The sequence below is a fragment of the Candoia aspera genome, chromosome 2, assembly GCF_035149785.1.
Source record: "Candoia aspera isolate rCanAsp1 chromosome 2, rCanAsp1.hap2, whole genome shotgun sequence".
NCBI lineage: Eukaryota > Metazoa > Chordata > Lepidosauria > Squamata > Boidae > Candoia > Candoia aspera.
This window is the reverse complement of record NC_086154.1, coordinates 257,262,714-257,282,635: the sequence shown is the minus strand read 5'-3', so window position 1 is coordinate 257,282,635 and position 19,922 is coordinate 257,262,714. Positions and strand designations below refer to the sequence as shown.

Here is a 19,922-nt window from a genome sequence, read left to right as displayed (position 1 = left end):
TAAAAATTACTAAACCATTGAAATAATTATGTAGGATTACAAATGTTGCCCAGGATCTTGAGAAAACTGGTAGTAAATAATTGGATACAATTGATCTGGGATTAATTAGTAAGGTGATACTCCTTGCTTCTGTATCAGCACAAAAGTGAGCCACTTTGCCTGCCTTAAGTTACAGAGTGCAGATAATTTATAGGTGTGGATTTTTTTTCTTCATTACTTCAGATACTGAATTATTTCAACATTTGCCCTGGTGAGATACAGAAAGATAGTTAACCTAGCTTTCTGAACAAGTCTTGTCCTTTATGTTCTGTAACTTTCATTCTGAGACATTTTCTAAGGGTGCTGTATTGCTTTCCTTTTTGAGAGGAAGTGGTCAACTTGGGTGAATCCCCCTATATTTTCATCTACTGTCATTTGCATGGGCTGCCTTATAGATTAGTACTGTACTCAAGGTTGTTGTTTATTCGTTCAGTCGCTTCTGACTCTTCGTGACTTCATGGACCAGCCCACGCCAGAGCTTCCTGTCGGTCGTCAACACCCCCAGCTCCCCCAGGGACGAGTCCGTCACCTCTAGAATATCATCCATCCACCTTGCCCTTGGTCGGCCCCTCTTCCTTTTGCCTTCCACTCTCCCTAGCATCAGCAACTTCTCCAGGGTGTCCTGTCTTTTCATTATGTGGCCAAAGTATTTCAGTTTTGCCTTTAATTTCATTCCCTCCAGTGAGCAGTCTGGCTTTATTTCCTGGAGGATGGACTGGTTTGATCTTCTTGCAGTCCAAGGCACTCTCAGAATTTTCCTCCAACACCACAGCTCCAAAGCATCGATCTTCCTTCTCTCAGCCTTCCTTATGGTCCAGTTCTCGCAGCCATATGTTACTGCGGGGAACACCATTGCTTTAACTATGCGGGCCTTTGTTGTCAGTGTGATGTCTCTGCTCTTAACTATTTTATCGAGATTTGTCATTGCTCTTCTCCCAAGGATTAAGCGTCTTCTGATTTCCTGACTGCAGTCAGCATCTGCAGTAATCTTTGCACCTAGAAGTACAAAGTCTTTCACTGCTTCTACATTTTCTCCCTCTATTTGCCAGTTATCAATCAAGCTGGTTGCCATAATCTTGGTTTTTTTGAGGTTTAGCTGCAAGCCAGCTTTTGCACTTTCTTATTTCACCTTGATCATAAGGCTTCTCAGTTCCTCTTCGCTTTCAGCCATCAAAGTGGTATCATCTGCATATCTGAGATTGTTAATGTTTCTTCCAGAGATTTTAACTCCAGCCTTGGATTCCTCAAGCCCAGTATGTCGCATGATGTGTTCTGCGTACAAGTTGAATAGGTAGGGTGAGAGTATACAGCCCTGCCGTACTCCTTTCCCAATCTTAAACCAGTCCGTTGTTCCGTGGTCTGTTCTTACTGTTGCTACCTGTTGTCGTTATACAGATTCTTCAGGAGGCATACAAGATGACTTGGTATCCCCATACCACTAAGAACTTGCCACAATTTGTTATGGTCCACACAGTCAAAGGCTTTAGAATAGTCAATAAAACAGAAATAGATCTTTTTCTGAAACTCCCTGGCTTTTTCCATTATCCAGCGGATATTGGCGATTTGGTCCCTAGTTCCTCTGCCTTTTCTAAACCCAGCTTGTACATCTGGCAATTCTCGCTCCATGAATTGCTGAAGTCTACCTTGCAGGATCTTGAGCATTACCTTACTGGTATGTGAGATGAGTGCCACTGTTCGATAGTTTGAACATTCTTTAGTGTTTCCCTTTTTTGGTATGGGGATATAAGTTGGTTTTTTCCAATCTGATGGCCATTCTTGAGTTTTCCAAATTTGCTGGCATATAGCATGCATTACCTTGACAGCATCATCTTGCAAGATTTTGAACGGTTCAGCTGGGATGCCATTGTCTCCTGCTGCCTTGTTATTAGCAATGCTTCTTAAGGCCCATTCAACCTCACTCTTCAGGATGTCTGGCTCTAGCTCACTGACCACACCGTCAAAGCTATCCCCAATATTGTTATCCTTCCTATACAGGCCTTCCGTATATTCTTGCCACCTTTTCTTGATCTCTTCTTCTTCTGTTAGGTTCTTGCCATCTTTGTTTTTGATCATACCCATTTTTGCCTGGAATTTACCTCCAATGTTTCTAATTTTCTGGAAGAGGTCTCTTGTCCTTCCTATTCTATTGTCTTCTTCCACTTCCACGCATTGCTTGTTTAAAAATAATTCCTTTTCTCTTCTGGCTAAGCTCTGGAATTTTGCATTTAATTGGGCATATCTCCCCCTATCACTGTTGCCTTTCGCTTTCCTTCTTTCCTGGGCTACTTCTAGTGTCTCAGCAGACAGCTATTTTGCCTTCTTGGTTTTCTCTTTCTTTGGGATGTATTTTGTTGCCGCCTCCTGAACAATGTTGCGAACTTCTGTCCAGAGTTCTTCTGGGACCCTATCTACTAAGTCCAATCCCTTAAATCTATTCTTCACCTCCACTGCATATTCCTTAGGAATATTAGTGAGCTCATATCTAGCTGATCTGTGGGTCTTCCCTAATCTCTTTAGTCTGATCCTAAATTGTGCAAGAAGAAGTTTGTGATCTGAACTACAGTCAGCTCCAGGTCTTGTTTTTACCGACTGTATAGATGTCCACCACCTTTGGCTGCAAAGGATGTAGTCAATCCGATTTCGGTGTTGTCCATCTGGTGAAGTCCATGTATAAAGCCGTCTCTTAGGTTGTTGGGACGCGGTGGCGCTGCGGGTTAAACCGCTGAGCTGCTGATTGGAAGGTCGGCGGTTCGAAACCGCGCGGCGGGGTGAGCTCCCATTGCTAGTCCCAGCTCCTGCTCACCTAGCAGTTCGAAAACATGCAAATGTGAGTAGATCAATAGGTACCGCTTCGGCAGGAAGGTAACGGCGTTCCGTGTCGTCATGCTGGCCACATGACCCGGAAGTGTCTACGGACAACGCCGGCTCTAAGGCTTAGAAACGGAGATGAGCACCGCCCCCCGAGTCGGACACGACTGGACTTTACGTCAAGGGAAACCTTTACCCTTTACTACCTAGGTTGTTGGAAGAGAGTGTTTGTTATGCAGAGTGAGTTGTCTTGGCAAAATTCTATCAGCCTATGTCCTGCTTCGTTTTGTTCTCCCAGGCCATGCTTACCTGTAATTCGAGGTGTCATTTGACTGCCCACCTTAGCATTCCAGTCTCCTGTGATGAAAATAACATCTCTTTTAGGCGTGTTGTCCAGTAGGTGCTGCAGATCCTCATAGAACTGCTCTACTTCAGCTTCTTCAGCATCTGTGGTTGGGGCGTATATTTGGATCACTGTGATGTTAGATGGCTTGGCCTGAATTCTAATTGAGATCATTCTGTCGTTTTTTGGATTGTATCCAAGCACTGTTTTTGCCACTTTACTATTATGAAGGCTACTCCATTTCTTCTGTGGTCCTCTTGTCCACAGTAGTAGATCTGGTGGTCATTTGATGTGAAGTGGCCCATTCCGTCCATTTCAGTTCACTGACGCCCAAAATGTCTGTCTTTAATCTTGACATCTCACCAATAACCACATCCAATTTGCCCTGGCTCATAGAACTTACATTCCAGGTTCCAATGGTGTGTTGATCCTTAGAACATCGGATTCACCGTTCACCACCAGCACTGTCGGCCACTAGCCATCCTTTCGGCTTTGAGCTAGCTGCGTCATCACGTCTGGGGCTAGTTGAGCTCATCCTCTGTTCCTCCCCAGTAGCATTTTGACCATCTTCCGACCTGGGGGTCTCATCTTCCGATGGTATACCAACATATCTCTGGTTGTACTGATCCATTTAGTTTTCACGGCAAGGATACTGGGGTGGGTTGCCATTACCTTCCCCAGGGATCGCATTTAGTCTGACCTCTCTGTCGTGACCTTCCCATCTTGGGTGGCCCTTCACGGTTTAGCTCGTGGCATCATTGAGGTGCTCAAGCTCCAGCACCATGGCAAGGTAACGATCCTTTGCCGAAGGTACTCAAGGTATTAGCTGAAATAAGAAAAGTTTGATAAATTCTATACTGACTGTAGACTATTCAAAATAATTGAATGCTAATTGCCTTTGAATGCTTAAGTTCCATGCTGCTGAAAAATTTTGCTCCTTTTCGTCATGACAGATGGTTGTGCACAGTTAAGCTTACCTAATTTTATACTTTCAAAGTTATGATATAAGGATATGCATTTTGTTGTACGGAAAGGTGAAAGGTCCCCTGTGCCAGCACCGAGCCATGTCTGACCCTTTGGGGGGATGCTCCTTTCGCGACGTTTTCTTGGCAGACTATAGTGGGGTGGCTTGCCATTGCCTTCCCCAGTCGCCACCTTCCCCAGCAAGCTGGGTGCTCATTTTACCGACCTTAGAAGGATGGAAGGCTGAGTCGACCTGAGCCGGCTACCCAGAGAGAATCCAGCTTCCGCTGGGATCAAACTCGGGTCGTGGGGAGCGTTTTTGGTTGCAATACTGCCACCTTCCACACTGCACCACATGAGACTGCTCATAGACAGCCTTGTGTGGCGCAGAGAGGTAGGCGGCAGTATTGGATATGGAATACCGTTTGTACAAAATACAGCAGGTTAAAAAAGAATGATAGTTATGTAAGTGTATTAGAAATAAATATATACGCATTTGAATAATATTTATGGTAGATAAGTATATATAGAATTTTAATTGTTAACTGTTATAACAATATATTACACTTTTTTCTTCTTTTTTCTGTTGTATTTTTTCACTTTTTTGAAAGCACTCTTTATGCATTGTTTTTTTCTTTGAGAATGTATGCATTTGCATTGTAATTATTTTTGTGTTTTGTTTTTTAATTTTTTTCCGTTACTATTTTAAAAGAAAAATAATAATAATAAAAAAGTGTCATGCTTAATGATTAAAACCAAGATTTCAGATCCAAAGCTAACATACAGATCCCTTGTTGAAACTGCATACTGAATTGAGTGATTTTGTGCAGCTTTTCCAAGATCTGCCAAAAAAAAAAAAAAATGAAAACTTTCCCCCAAATCCTGAGTAAAGTGGAAATGGCTTTCTAAACCTTTCAAAAAATAAATTACACAAGTGCACATTTGTAACAGGTACCACATCCAGTTTGGTCTTGCATTTCACAAATATTGAGAAATATATTTGAATAAAGGAATCTTTGAAGTAAGTAGTTCTGGCCGACACTGACTTGATCTATCAACAGCCTTTTTACCATTGATCATGGTATCCTTCTCAATCAATTCCAGGTTGGGAATTGTGTGGGAGTGGGAGGCATGGTGTTGCAATGATTCTCCCTCCTCCAGAGCTGGTTCTGTTTGGTGTTAGCAGGAGGGAAGAGTATTAAGTATCATCAATATGCTACTAGTACTCAGCTATAAGTCTTGGCCCCCAGCCAACTAGGTGCAGTCTAGGTTCTTCCCTAGTTCTGGAGGCTGTGAGGATCTGGATAGAGAAGGACAGTCTTTGTCTTAACCCTAGCAGCTGTGGGTGTTAGGGACCCCTGGATCCAGGGACTTTCCACCTTTAGTTCTGGATAGCATAGTACTTCCCCAGACAGAACTGGCTCACAGTTTGGGTTCTCATGGATCCTCACCTTCTACTTGAAGAACAGATAGCCATGGCCTGCAGTACCGTTGTACAAATTCATCTTGTGTGTCAATTGCACTCATTCCTGGATCTGGAGCCCTTACAGTCACTCATGCCTTGGTCACATCCCAGTTGGACTATTGCAGTGTGTTCTACACGGGATCACTCTTGAGTGCCATTAGAAAACTGCAGCTGGTCAGAATGCAGCAGTGCAAGTAGTTATGGACATACCATCATATTCCTATGTAACACCACTGCTCCATGAGCTGCATGGGCTTCCAGTAGGTTCCTGGATGCAATTTAAGGGGCTAGTTATAAAGCCCTTCATGGCACAGGATGAAGGGCTTTACTTGTAGGATTTCCTGTCTCCAATTGACTCTGTCCATTCCATGAGATCTGATTGGGTGGTCATGCTACAGGTGGGGTGGGGCAGGAGGCATGTCTTCTCTGTTACAGCATCTGTCCTCTGGAAGAGCATACCTCACAAGATTCAGATGGCCCTGTCCCTGTTTGCCTTCCATAAGGCCTTGAAAACCTGGCTTTTTACCCTGGGCATTTGTCCAGGATGTTGCATGAGCCCTTTTGTAATGGTTGGAAAGTGAATTACCACGAGACAGCCTCAGTTATGCTATATTTTCTTTGGGTGTTTTAAAAACCATGTTGATTTTGCTTCTGGTTTTAATCCTACATTAGCCACCAAGGGTCACATTTTGCAAGTTGGGCAGCCATATAAATAACTAAATGAAAATAAACCCGATGTTCCGTTCAGTTGTACATACTTAGTTTCATTTAATGCAGGTGATAGATACAATTGTTAACATTTAGTTAGAAGCTTTTTGGATATCTTACACTTCTGGGAAGAAATGGCAGATTGAAGATGGCTCCACGAAAAGCAAGACAGTGGTCTCCAGTGGGTTTACAGCTCTGGGAGATGAGAGAATAGCCATCTTGCTCAAACTGCGGTTGGCGCCTTTGAACGGACACTGAGTTCGCATACTTCCTTTTCTAATCATTTTTGGAAATTGCTTGTTAATGGCCCAGCTGTTAGGAACCTTTGGATCAACAAGCTTTACAGCACCAGGTGACGAAAGAAGTCTTAACTACAAGTTTAAGAACGTTTTTTTTAAAAAAAATGTTTTTTGGAATAAACAGCAAAACTACGATTAAAACTTTGATTTTAGAAAGTTACAAATGGACTAAGGGTCCAGATAAATTTGAAATAAGATTTTGGGATTAATTATAAAGAATCCTTCCTATGGGAAAATGCTTTTGTTTTGAATTAAAACAAATAATAAGATATGACTTTAAAAATAGGACACTAGAGGGAACTAAAGATTATAATTAAAGGAGAAGAACACTCAAGCTCGACTTACAATTACAGAATGAAGTTAAATATTTTAACATTGGACATACTGAAGGATATTTTTGAACAATGGACCCAGAAGTTGATTTTAATAGTGTCTATTAAATGTTATAGACATTTATCTATTTTATAGATAAAGCTGTGTTTAAAAGATGTTATGGAAGAGGAACAAGTTCTACCTGACAACATCAAGACTGATTTGAAAGTGGATTTAAAAATGACAAGCTACAGGAATGACATGAAAAAAGATGTTATGCTGGACATACAAAAGAAACTGGCTGATGTCTTAATAATTAAAAGGGATATACAAATAACAAACCAAGAGTGACCTGGATAATTTTCCTATCTTGGATTTACAAAAGAGGCTTGTTAAAGTTTTGAAAAATTTTGTGAGAAGGGAGAAAGAAAAAATGAAAAGAAATCGAATTCTACAATGTTATTTGAAGGGATTAAAGATCAAGATTGTTAGAAGTAAAATGAAGGAATATAAAGTTGGTTTATTTGATCAGTGAAATAGATATGCTATCTCTGCTAACCCTTAATGGACTTTTGCTGACATCAGGACTGATATGATGAGGCTTTATGGATTTGTTTATAGATAAGAGATGGGATATGGGAGGAAGAGATCATTTGTTGTATTTTAAGAGAAGGTGATAAGTTACTAAAATTGTTTATACTAGTTGTGATGGAGGGGGAAGTCATTTCTTTATATATTTCTTTTCTTTTTCTTTACTATATTCTTATTCTTTTTTCTTTTTTCCCTTTTCTGCACCTTTTACTTTTTATTCTTTTTTAGTTTGTATTTTTATTGCTGTAATTGTCATCTTTAATAAAATTACTATAAAAAAGAAGCCTTTTGAAGATCTAATTGTATAGTGGCTAGAAGATGAGCATTATACAGAGCTCTTTTTTTGTTTGTGAAACACAATATTTACTACTGCGGAGGTTTTTATTTTTGCTTTCATTACTAAAAAAAACAGGCAATGTGCAAGTCTGCTTCATGCGATAGGGAATTGGACTGAAATGCATAAAATCTTTCTTAGGTTGCAGCACTGTTAATTCTTACCTTATAACAGCCTTATTTAAATTGAATTTATTGTAACTTTGAACAAAAAAAAATAGAGTACAGAGTTGACTTGCGAGGGTGAGAAATTCATTTGGGCTGAGTTCTGCACGCAAGCAGTACAAAGGACAGAACATTTGGAACTATTTATTCTGTTCATGGACGTGCGTTTATTTCAATTATATCTTTTTTACCGGTTTTGTTTTCTCTATATAAAATAGGGGAAATACTAACAGCACTCCTAAGCATTGGCTGAGTCTTGCTATTGTATTTATTTTTTAAAACATTTTTGTAAGTTAATTTGTGTGTGTGTCTCCTTGTTTGTTCTTTTAGAGAATTTGGTGGGAGTCAGCCAGAATGACAACTCTGGACATTCAGGTCTTCTGTTTACAGAGCAGGTACAGCAGTGACAGCAGAGGCTGAAAAGTAAGGAATGAATTCAACAGTATATTTCTGTCTAAAGACATGCAAATTGTTACTTGCAAATGTTTTTATTGTTCACAGTCAATTAAAGGCAGTCATTTATGTGTGCCTATGTGTACGTGCATCTGCCAGGCATCACTAATTAAGTAATTAATAACTAATAACCACTATTAGTTATTAATTCAGCTAATTAGTCAGTTGTCCCCCATCTGCACACACCAGCCATTCCCTCTCACACAGAGAAACACAAAGTACTTGTATACATGCTCCTCTCAGACAAAACCAAAAAAGTAAGCAGGATGATGATGGGGTAGAGGAAGTAGTGACTGTCTTGGGAAGGAAAAATGTGGGGAAAGAACTCAGTGGAAATGACAGAAAAGAAGCGATAACTGGATAGGGGAGGCATGTTTAAGCATTATTAAATGGATTAAAATTCAGCATGTAAGTAGGAGGGATGAGGGCCACATGTAAAATCATTATCATGAGTCTATATGCTCAAGATTAGAAGCAGGTACTTCCACATGCTCAGAAAGGAAAACCCTTGTTACTGTTGAGGACTGCCGTTCCTTAGGTTTAATCTAGTGGAGGCCACGTGGTCAGTGAGGTTGAAGAGGTGAGAGGCAGAAATGAGAGGCTCCTTAGTGGATGAGAACAACTAGTATCTCTCCAGTGTATCCTCTTCCTTCTTTCTGCCAAGCAGTAAAGAGTGAAGAACATATTAAAGAGATAACATTACTCCTTATCAGAAGTCTGATCTATTACAGAGGAGCTTTGAAATTAGACTGGAAGCTGCAGATTGCCCATCCCTCCTGGCACATAGAGAATGCTATTTGCTGAGCCTCCATAAATGCCACCAAGGAATCTTGATCAGCATGATTAGCCAAAACATTTTTTACTATTGAATTTTTTATGGTTGGGTAGTTAATTGGAAGAACAGAATTGTTTTAGATTTTCGGAAAGTAGAGGAAAAGCCTAGTCAGGCCCATGGAATATGTAATTATTAATTTAGTTGCCAGATGTGTATACATTTCTTCTCAATAAATTTTTTGCATGTGATATCACAATCATTTCTGGATATGTTGCTTGAAAATGATTGCAGTTGGCGCACAAGACAGATTTGTGCAAAGACTCCCCTGGCCACGGCTGCTACCAGCAGGAACCATAGATCCAGGAGGACCCCCAAATTGCATGCCAGATCTATATGGGGGAGTGTTACCCCATCCAGAGTCAGATATGTGAACTCTCCTGACCCCGGGGGGCCCAAAAACCCACAGCCACTCCATCTTGCTAGGGTTAAGTCACAGCCAGTTTCTCCCTATCCTGGCCCTTACAGCTGCCAGGCAAGGAGCCAGCACCTGCCCATCATGGCGTAGAGATGTATAATTGGGTATCATCAGCACACTGTGATGGAATGTGTCCACGAAGGGGGAGGTGAAGTGATGGTAACGCAGCAAGTTCTCAGGAAGGAGGGAGCACATTCCGGGGGGTGGGGCAAGACAGAAGACAACACAGTCCTGAGCTGGATCATGGGAAGAGGAAGAGATTCAGAATAGCCACTCCCTAGAATCTCCCAGGGTATATCCATTAGGTTAGAGTAATACAGGTTTAGTCTGGCAAGATTCTGTCTATATGATGTAAGCAAATAAAGAACTGAACTTTGGCTGGATTGCTTCTATGTTGTTCTTGGGCTGGGCCTGACACATACCGATGATACCAAACCCCATGCTGGCAGACGACCTCTCCCAGTGGCTTCATGTAGATGTAAAATAGGAAGGGGGAGAGACTTGAGCCCTGAGGCACCCCACATGATAGGGGCTTAGGGCTCGACCTCTCCTCCACCAGCACTGACTGGCACCAGCCACGGAGAAAGGAGGACAAGCACTGCAAAACAGTGCCCCCCGCTCCCAATTCCCGGAGCAGGTCCAGCAAGATACTGTGGTTGATAGTATCAAAAGCTTCTGAGAGATCCAAATATTCCATTTCATCTGTGGCTTTTAATGCCCCCAACACATGGCTTGTGCATCACTGATCATTCTCATTGGACTCCTTTGTTCATGATACCATCAAAAGATTTTTCTATTTTTACAAATCTTGGGTTCCCTGAGCTTAAAAGAATGTCTCCATTGTTCTGTCTGTAGCTCCATTTTGACTCCATTATCATCATGACCTGATACCAGAGGTTAGCTTTTGGGACTATTTATTAACTCAAATCAAGTTGCAGTTATAGCTTTATTATTAACCTTAATTCTTCTGTTCCAGTTGCTTTATATAACTGAACTCTGGCTTTTACAGCTCTTTCCCTGTTTGAAGGTGCTTCAGAAGACTTGTCTGAATAGAGAGCAGGGTCTTCAACTACATCCACTTTATTTCTCTATGTCCCCTTTTTGTATTGGGCAAAATGGTATACAGATATTCCCAGGCTCAAATCATGGCATATTTAGGTAAAGATGGAAAACAACTCTGTCTAAAACTTGGAGTGCATTTGTCAGGGAAGATAAAGTTAATAAAGTTGTTTGTTGTGCTTAGTAAGCAATCATATAGTCCAGAAATAGTTGACAGCAGCAAGTTGCACTGAAAAGGGAAAAAAGTGAATATCCATGCTTCTGTCATGTCTATGTAAATGAAGATCAGGGGATTCATTCTCAACATGATATGAGAAGAGTTTGAATATTGCCTGTCTGTATTTAAATAAATGTTCTCTACTAACCAGAGCTTGAAGTAAAAAATGAAAGTAAAGCTGAGGTATCTTGAGAACTGAAATACATTTCCTTAACTAGTTTTTTTTTTTTTTTTGTCTTACACTAATTCCTCTAGTGGCGCTTACGGTTTATCTGTGTCAGACTAGGTCAGAGCGTGTAAGTGACATCTTAAAGAAGAGACTGAACATTGCATGAAGTAGCATTGCAATGTACTTTGAGAATCACACACTCTCCTGAGTAACTGCTGAGCCAGCTCTCTTGCATAGTTAATCAGCAGTATGCTGGTAATACGCTGGTAATAAAAACAAAACTATTAATGAATTGGAATGCCTAAGTAAATCCACTCTGCAGATATTTACATTGTCACTGTGTTGTTAAATGAATGATTATTTTTATTCTGTAGATCAGCCTTTCTCAACCTTTTGACCCTGGAGGAACCCTTGAAATATTTTTCAGGCCTCGGGGAACCCCTGCACATTCAGCCTCAAATATAGGCCACAAGTTACAAAATTATTATATTTGTTTCACGGGTAGGCCTTTACAGATGCATTAACAGTGTTCTTAAACTAAAAGAATGAAACCTCTTTTATGTGAAGTTGCCCGAATTTGAAATACTTTTTAAATAAATCATGATCTCCCACGGAACCCCTAGTGAGCTCTCGCAGAATCCTAGGGTTCTACGGAACCCTGGTTGAGAAACCCTGCTGTAGATATTTCTCTTTGGGATTAAAAGATGTTTTTTATTATTATTCATTAGATTTATTATAGCCGCCTACTCAAAAAGACTCTTATAAATATAAAAAGTACATACTGCTTTAGAATAATATAGTACTATAATGTTGCAGTTGATAACTTTAAGTTTTGCAATATACTGTATGTTTTCTTTAGACAAAACAAATTAACTGAGGTAGGCAGTCTTGGGTCTCAAGCCAAGCCTTTAGATTTGGATACAGGACGTATTAGCTTTATTTAAGGCAGAGATTCCCAGCTTTTTAGGCTTAACTTTTGGAAATTTTTTGGAAAACTAATTGGAAATTTAAGGAACCGATCTAGTTGTTGCCGTAATGATTGCTGACAGAATGTATAGTCACAAAGTGGTAGCCATGAGGGCTCATTCACAAAAGATTAAGTAACTTAATTCTCTGAAAAGTGAGTACAATGCAGAGTTAGTTAGTTAGTTTTAAAAGCCTTATATAGCCATCCATAGTATAACCATAACCCTGGGCAGCTCACAAGACAATAAAAACAGCAATCTCCCCGCCCCCACAAACAATCACAAAAACCTCAATAAAAACGCATGGCCCTGCGGCCACACTCTCACTTATCAATAGACCATTCTGCTGGGTTCCAGCTTCCTCCTTTCCCAGCACTGATGGGAAGAGGGTGGGGGCCCACTGGATCTCTGGGGGAACTGGGCTTTGAAATCTAAATGCCAGTCTATATATTTGCCTCCACGAAGTTCATTAAAGCCAGTGATTCTGTTAGAAACAGAGAACACGTACATGTGTATGGACTAAATAAGACACACCTATACTATCTGTCTGTCTGTCTGTCTGTCTGTCTGTCTGTCTGTCTGTCTGTCTGTCTATCTATCTATCTATCTATCTATCTATCTATCTATCTATCTATCTATCTATCTATCTATCAAACGTTATCACTGCCCATCTCCTTCCCAAGGAGGGACTCTGGGCAGTTTACAATAAAAATGAGATTAAAATCAAAAGCAGTTACAAATACAATAAATACACTAAAAATAGAATGTGATGGAGTCTAGATGGCTGAGAGTTCTTTATCAGTCCATGAGTGTAGTAGGTCCATCAAAAATCACTCTGGGGCGCTAGCCATCCCCAGGTGTGACTATTCTCCCTCCGGTTCCAAGCTGGCAAAACCAGGCCTTTAATCTTTTTCGGAAGTCCAGGAGCGAGGGGGCCTGTCTCACCGCTGCAGGAAGGATGTTCCAAAGGGTAGGAGCTACTGCAGAGAAGGCACGCTTCCAGGACCCTGCTAGATGGAGTTCTTTTATGGGTGGGGTCCGTAACATGCCCTCCCTGCATGACTGGGTGGGGTGGATCGATGCAATAGGGATGAGACGGTCCTTCAGATATCTTGGTCCCATGCCATGTAGGGCTTTAAAGGTGATGGCCAACACCTTGAATTGGACCCGGAAGCAGACCGGAACAATTGTCCAAAGAAGATACAGAACACCCTCCCAAAATCATTCTGTGCTACCCCAACTAATCTCCCTTTCTTTTAAGTGGATGAATAGAAAGCAAAGCACGGGCCTGCAGCTGCCTTTTCTAATTCTTCTCTTGATTTTATATTGTTTTCATGTTTCTGGGGCACACAGAAAAATTTTCAGCCATGCTACCCAGGCTAATGTCTATATTAAGAAAAAACAGAATGCTTACAAAATGGAAAAGGGTATTGTTTTGAGCTCCAGACAAAACAACCCCAATTTAAATGTCCTGTTGATTGTTTGGGTCCTGGTAGAAAAAAAAAAAAGGATGTTATATTTAACAAAACCCAACATGGTCTAAAAGGTTTAATCATAGGCAACAAAGTGAATCTATGCTTTGCTATAAAAGTAGATGAGGAGGTAGTCCGTGCTGACTGTTACCCACTACCCATCCATACAGTTTTTCATTTTTTAAAACATTAAAACAATATTAATAGTAGAAACAACACCATCTGTCTGTCTGTCATATCTGATGAGCACAAGTTAGCCTAGCCAAGAGCAACCATGTTTGAATATGGCATGGCTATAAAATTATATAAAACAGCATTGCCAATAGCAGAAACAAAAGCTAACCCTATAATGTCACTTCTTTTGCTGCAGAACAAAACAAGATACTTTACATTTTTAGAATGTAACCTGATAGCTCAGCATCAACTTTATATATGAATATGAGCAAGAATGAAGTTCAACAAACCAATAGTTTTCACACTGGTAACTTGCAACCTGTGAATATTTAAAATAAAAATAAATATAAAAACCTCAATAACATTAGTTATATTGATGTAATACATATAGTTTCTCTCTCTCTCTCTCTCACCCATACACACACACACACACACACACACACACCATCTTTGCATGCACCTGGTAGCTACCAGCCCATAGGAGAAAGTATTGTATTGAAAATGTTGAAAGTACTGTGTTGGAAACAACATCACTTTATTTATTTATTTATTTATTTAATTTATTTATTAATCAAATTTATCACCACCCATCTCCCAAAAGGGACTCCATCATTTAATGCTGTGTAACATATCTTGTGTACCATAGTATTCTGCTGTGGTGAGCAATCAAGGCAGATAACAAAATTCAGAAATAGAAATAGAATATAAGAAGTTAGAAATACAGGTTATAAATAATTTTCAAAATACTAAAATCTTAGCAAACTTTTAAAAAAAGCAGCAAGCTTATCTATGTGGCAGGAAAGCACTTTATAAAAATATGCTATCTTATATCCATTTTAACCCTGATGGCATTCACAATTCTCACGCCCATCTACATTATTGTTGTACACAGATGTGTGAACTTTATTGCATTGATTAATCATACTTAGGCTTGGAAAGACAGCATGCCAAATACTAAGTTGGATTTTGAGGCCCCCTCTGTGTAATTTTGAACCATTCTGTTGCTGCTTTTTCAACAGATACAGAACAGAATTGCTTTGTTAGTGACAGTTTGAGTGGGGACGGGGAAGGTGAGGCATTCATTGATTTGTTATGTCATGATGTGGAAAGAAAAGTATTTGGATCAATTTCCAGTATTTAATATCAGATGGGAGGTGTGTATCAGTGCAAATTATGTAACAGGAGGTTGTAACTACCTTTGTTCATTTTTCTTTCTCCTGTGTGCCTGAAAGACCACGTTTCCCCCCTTTTCTGCATCCCAAATGGCCTGGGCAAGAGAACCTGGGCTAAAATTAATTTCTGTTCACAAACTGCCAAAACTGAAGGCTATGAAAATGGGGATAACTGGTAAATTATTTTTACCAGAATTTCTTCGAAGGAGCATTGGACAAAATCATGGGCTGTTATAATCCATGAGGGAGAGTTTTTTTGTTCTGTTAGTCTGTTTGTAGGTTTCCAATGGTTATCCAGTTAGCTCCCGGGGAACTGAATGGAATAGCTGACTCTTTGGCCTAACACTACAACTTTTTTATGGTTACCCATGAATATGAAACATAATCATCTGATGGGATTATAAAAGCAATACATTTTTTTTACTTTAAGCACAACTGCACCCATTGTAGAAGTGGATGTAGGTGGGGAAGGGTCACTGTTGAAATTATAGGGCCTCGTAGATTTACCCTGTTCTGTAGCATAATCAGTATGAATTTTTTGTACTTTACTAAATCCTTCATGAAATATTATATGAATATGAATATGTTCTCACTGCCAGCTCAGTCACGTACTGTATGTGTTTTCCTGCAGGTTTCTTTCCTGCTGAAGCCCTAGATTAGTTTGCACTTCCACAAGGCTCTGGGTCTGTACTCTGAGACCAGGAGAGACTTAAAATTCTGAAATGAAGATGGAGGCAGCAGACAGAACAGAAGAACTCATTGACCCAGAAATCCCACCAAAACTCTCAGAAAAACAGGAGCCAGCTCTGGGTGAAGAGGGGTCTATAGAACTGGATATGCCTGCTCAAAAAGAGAACAGAGCTGCTCTCGGGGAGGATTCAGCGGTGCTTGCCTCAATGCCGTGCTTGCTGATGGAACTGAGAAGGGACTCGTCAGAATCTCAGCTAGCGTCAACGGAAAGCGATAAGCCAACAGCCGGCCGTGTTTATGAGAGTGACTCTTCCAACCACTGCATGCTGTCCCCTTCTTCCAGCGGCCATTTGGCTGATTCAGACACGCTGTCTTCTGCAGAAGAGAATGTTCCCGGCCAAGCTGAAGCAACTGCAGAGGGAGACCCTTCCGCCGTGTCGGGGTCTACCGTGGGGAGGAAATCCAGGCGGTCCAGGTCAGAAAGTGAAACCTCAACAATGGCTGCGAAGAAGAACCGTCAATCCAGCGATAAGCAGAATGGCCGTGTTGCTAAGGTGAAAGGTCATCGGAGCCAAAAGCACAAAGAAAGAATCCGGCTACTGAGGCAGAAACGGGAGGCTGCTGCCCGCAAGAAATACAACCTGCTGCAGGACAGCAGCACCAGTGACAGTGACCTAACCTGTGACTCGAGCACGAGTTCATCGGATGATGATGATGACGAAGTTTCAGGGAGCAGCAAGACAATCACTGCAGAGATACCAGGTAGAGGATGTTTTTTAAACTGAACTGGCAAAGCTCCTGCCATCATTTCTCAGCTGTCATGCTAAATTTAGAGGAGCAAAAAATAATAATAATAATAATAAAAAATAATATACTAGCAGAACCAGAGCTGTGTGTAAATACAAGGGTTGCAATTTATTTAAAACATGAAACATTTTCAAGGTGAGTAAGGAGGGTTCTTCAGTGCTCTTATTTGCACAATAGCTCACCTCAAAAAAAGACACCAGACAAATCCTGATGATGTTGAGTTGTCCATTCCCTGTCCTCTACCTTCCTCCTGCCAGTAGGCATCAGCGCACCTTAGATGGTAATCTTTAGAACAGTCTACTTTGCTGCTATTTAATTCTGAATGGACTGTTGTTTTAAAATGCTGCAGCTGTGTCTCTCTGCGTCTGAAATTTCACGAGGCTGCTTCTACAATAACCCCTCCTCCCATTGTTAATGCTGCACTTTCTAGATCTGTTTCAATGCATGATAAGCTGGCTCAGCTTTGCTGCAAGTTTTATAAATAGGCAAGTTGGTTATTTCAGAGCCTGTATAAGGAATATTTTGCACACAGATTGCAAATTAGCATCCCCCATGCTATCCCACAGTTTCAAAAGAAAGCGAGATACAAGTTCTACTGTGTGGGTTGCGCAATTACTAATACTGTTTTTTTTCTCCCTGCTGCATCTAAATTGACCGAGAAGAAAAATATTTTGGCTGCTCTCATTATAAAATAGCAGAAGGTGTGTTATTTAAAAAAAAAAAAAAAAGTCTGTTAAGGCCTACAATATTCCTCTAGCCGAAATAGCATGATCAGGAATGTGTATCAAACTACTCGGCATATGGTATTCAAGATAATTGCATTTATAGCAACCTTAAAATAAAATACTGTTTAAAAATCTTTTGGTTTTCTAATCTTTTATGGGTGAACATACATTTATTTCTTTGCACAAAAGGAAATGAGTTTTGTAATTAAAATCAGTGTTCCAAGTAAATCTGTTTCTGTGCTGTGTAGGTCGACTTGGAAGACTACAATGCTGAGTTCATAACTTGACCCTTCAGGTGTTCTTTCGACCAAGTTTGATGGACTCTGCCTTTGCACAGTACATGGGGGTTTACATTTGTGCTTGGGTAGAGTATGCCAGACATTGTAGCCCTCCAATCTCCATTCTAATTCGGATCTCATGAAGGTTCTGCCCAAAGCATTTGAACATAATGGAAGCGGTCACAGCTGTGCATGGTGGATCACAACACCAGTGACCAAATTTGAGTTGCGCTGGCCATCACATCTATCTTAAACAATAGTTAATCCAGCAGGTTACTTTTGAAATTGTTATTTATTTGATGATAGCCTACACAAGTATTTACTGTTCTCTTGACTAGAACAGGCTAGCAAAAGCTACACCTAATGTATCTCTTGCTGGGCTCTACCATTTCAGATTGTAAGTTATGTGCTTCTCCACATAAAGTGTTGGTATCGCATGCAGTGAACTACAGTCTTGAGATGTTACAGCCCCACCAGAAATAAAATTCAGTATGGCTTCTGCTGGACTGGTTTTGTTTGAACATAATTCAATGCAGCCTTCATTCAAATTGCAGGTCAGACTAGCTAATTCTCCCTTTGGCTATGTGCAATGTTGTAAGGTAACCTTTGGCTAGGTGTAATAAATTATGTGCATCAGAAAATTCTGAACAGAAGCAGAGATAAAAATTTCTTTCCACTGAATAAGGGACTCCCTATTAGAGCCTGTTTATAAGACAAAATCTGTATTCATTTGTTCATTTCTAATAAGTGAATGGTATGAAAGAGCAGCAAGCAGACATCATAACCTTGTCAGAGTAATATTGTGATATATAAGACTACATATAATTCTGTACTATTTAGCTTAATAGACTGAATCTTAGCAAACCAACTTAATGTAGATTTCTTACACATGAAGACTACAGATGTAGCTGTGATCTTCTTAGAAGCGTTAGTCTGATATATGGAGAACTGTTTTTGCTATAGAACAAATAGGGTTAGGATAGGAGATTGTAAATCTAAACAAATGTTCATGAGCAAACAGTGTGAAGAAACCTGCCATGGCATCGTAATGCTATACTTTTTAGCATATAAATAGATTCATTTCAGGTGGTTGGGCAGGCAGCTGGCAGTGAGGGAAAGGAAATTGGAAAAAAGAAATGCAGAAGTACATAATCCATACCTATTCATTTACATTCTTAATATTTTTGCCTATAAGTAGGAAGACAAACATTTCCCTTCTTAAAGTAATCTTGATTAGATTACGCTTGGAAAAGATTCATAAAACATGCATGTGTAGTTTTGGATGCTAATGTTTTACCTTCTGCTGAGGTATGTATCCATAATAATGTTAACACATATTTTTAAAGATAAGCAAATTTGAGTTTTGACAGTAGCTAAAACATGAACAGCAGTGATAATATGGATTAGTATGAATTGCTTTCTTGGATCAGTTTTTATCAGTTGGTCGAAATTAGGGCTGATGGCCTATACCGACATTGGCCAAATAGAGAAGTGAGGCTGCTACAATCCAGTGTTAAATAAAATTGCATTTTAAATTAAGTACGATAGCAGCATTTAGCAAGAAGTAATGGCCAGAATTCAATGCTGTCATTTGGAAGTATCCCAACCTGCTCAGAAACATGGACATCCACCAGGAGGATGCTGGGGGGGTGTGTGGAGTGACAACATATGCTTCAGGATAGAATTATATAAATGCCACAACTTATGTCAGGCATCTGATGTCAGTACCAATGGTGGCATTTGCTTGATGATGTCATTGCACTCAAATAATCATTTTGGCATCATCCCAGTTTGTGCCACAGCTCAGGAGGGTTGATAGACCTGGACTTGATCTGTAGTGCAGGAGAGATGGAAACAGTATTGACAACTTGCATAATGTTCAGCCTAGTTTTCTAGCTCCAAGTTAGAGGGAGAAACCAACAGCATTCTTCCATCTTCTTTGCCTTAAATTGGAGTAACAGCAGCTTGACCAGGAGATGGACTGCAGGCTTCTGTCTTCTGTCCTCATCTCTGGGCAGGAAAGGACAGCAGGGGCCCTTCTTTGTTCATGCTACTAGAACTGAGGCTTTAGCTTCCTTTCAGGTGACAAGACAGTGAAATCCTGCATACTTCTATGGACTTTTGAATGAACAAAGCAGTGAAGATAGAGGCAAAAGGCTTATACCTGAGGTGAAGTTGGAGCCCTTGCTGAATGGTGCAGATCAAGGGAGCACTTATGCCTTCACTGTCCCTTGATAGCTCTCAACAGGAAAGGGAGATCGGAGGCAGGTGTTAAAACATTGCTCCTTCAGCAGGGACAGAGACGATGCACATTCTCACCATGTTTGGACTAGAGAGGGATGACAGTCCATTTGCCTTTGACTTTGTGCTGCCGGTGAGGTTTGGTTGACCACCAGGACCACCCCGGATTTGTAAACCCCTGAATATTGGGGTTATTCCCAGAGGCATTTTTATGTGTGTATTCA

General features: G+C 40.4%; 1 protein-coding gene across 7 annotated transcripts in view; it reads left to right on the top strand.

Annotated features, from left to right (window-relative positions):
* The window catches only part of ARK2N (arkadia (RNF111) N-terminal like PKA signaling regulator 2N), a 67,422-nt gene that overhangs the window by 8,905 nt on the left and 38,595 nt on the right, over positions 1-19,922 (top strand). For all 7 annotated transcript variants that reach the window (XR_010067370.1, XM_063295865.1, XM_063295863.1 and 4 more), the window contains exons 2-3: positions 8,357-8,449; positions 15,589-16,409. Coding sequence is in view for 6 of the 7 variants with exons in the window: in XM_063295865.1 (XP_063151935.1) it covers positions 15,680-16,409 (730 nt within the window). In the remaining variant the exon portion in view is untranslated. The remainder of the gene's footprint in view (positions 1-8,356; positions 8,450-15,588; positions 16,410-19,922) is intronic.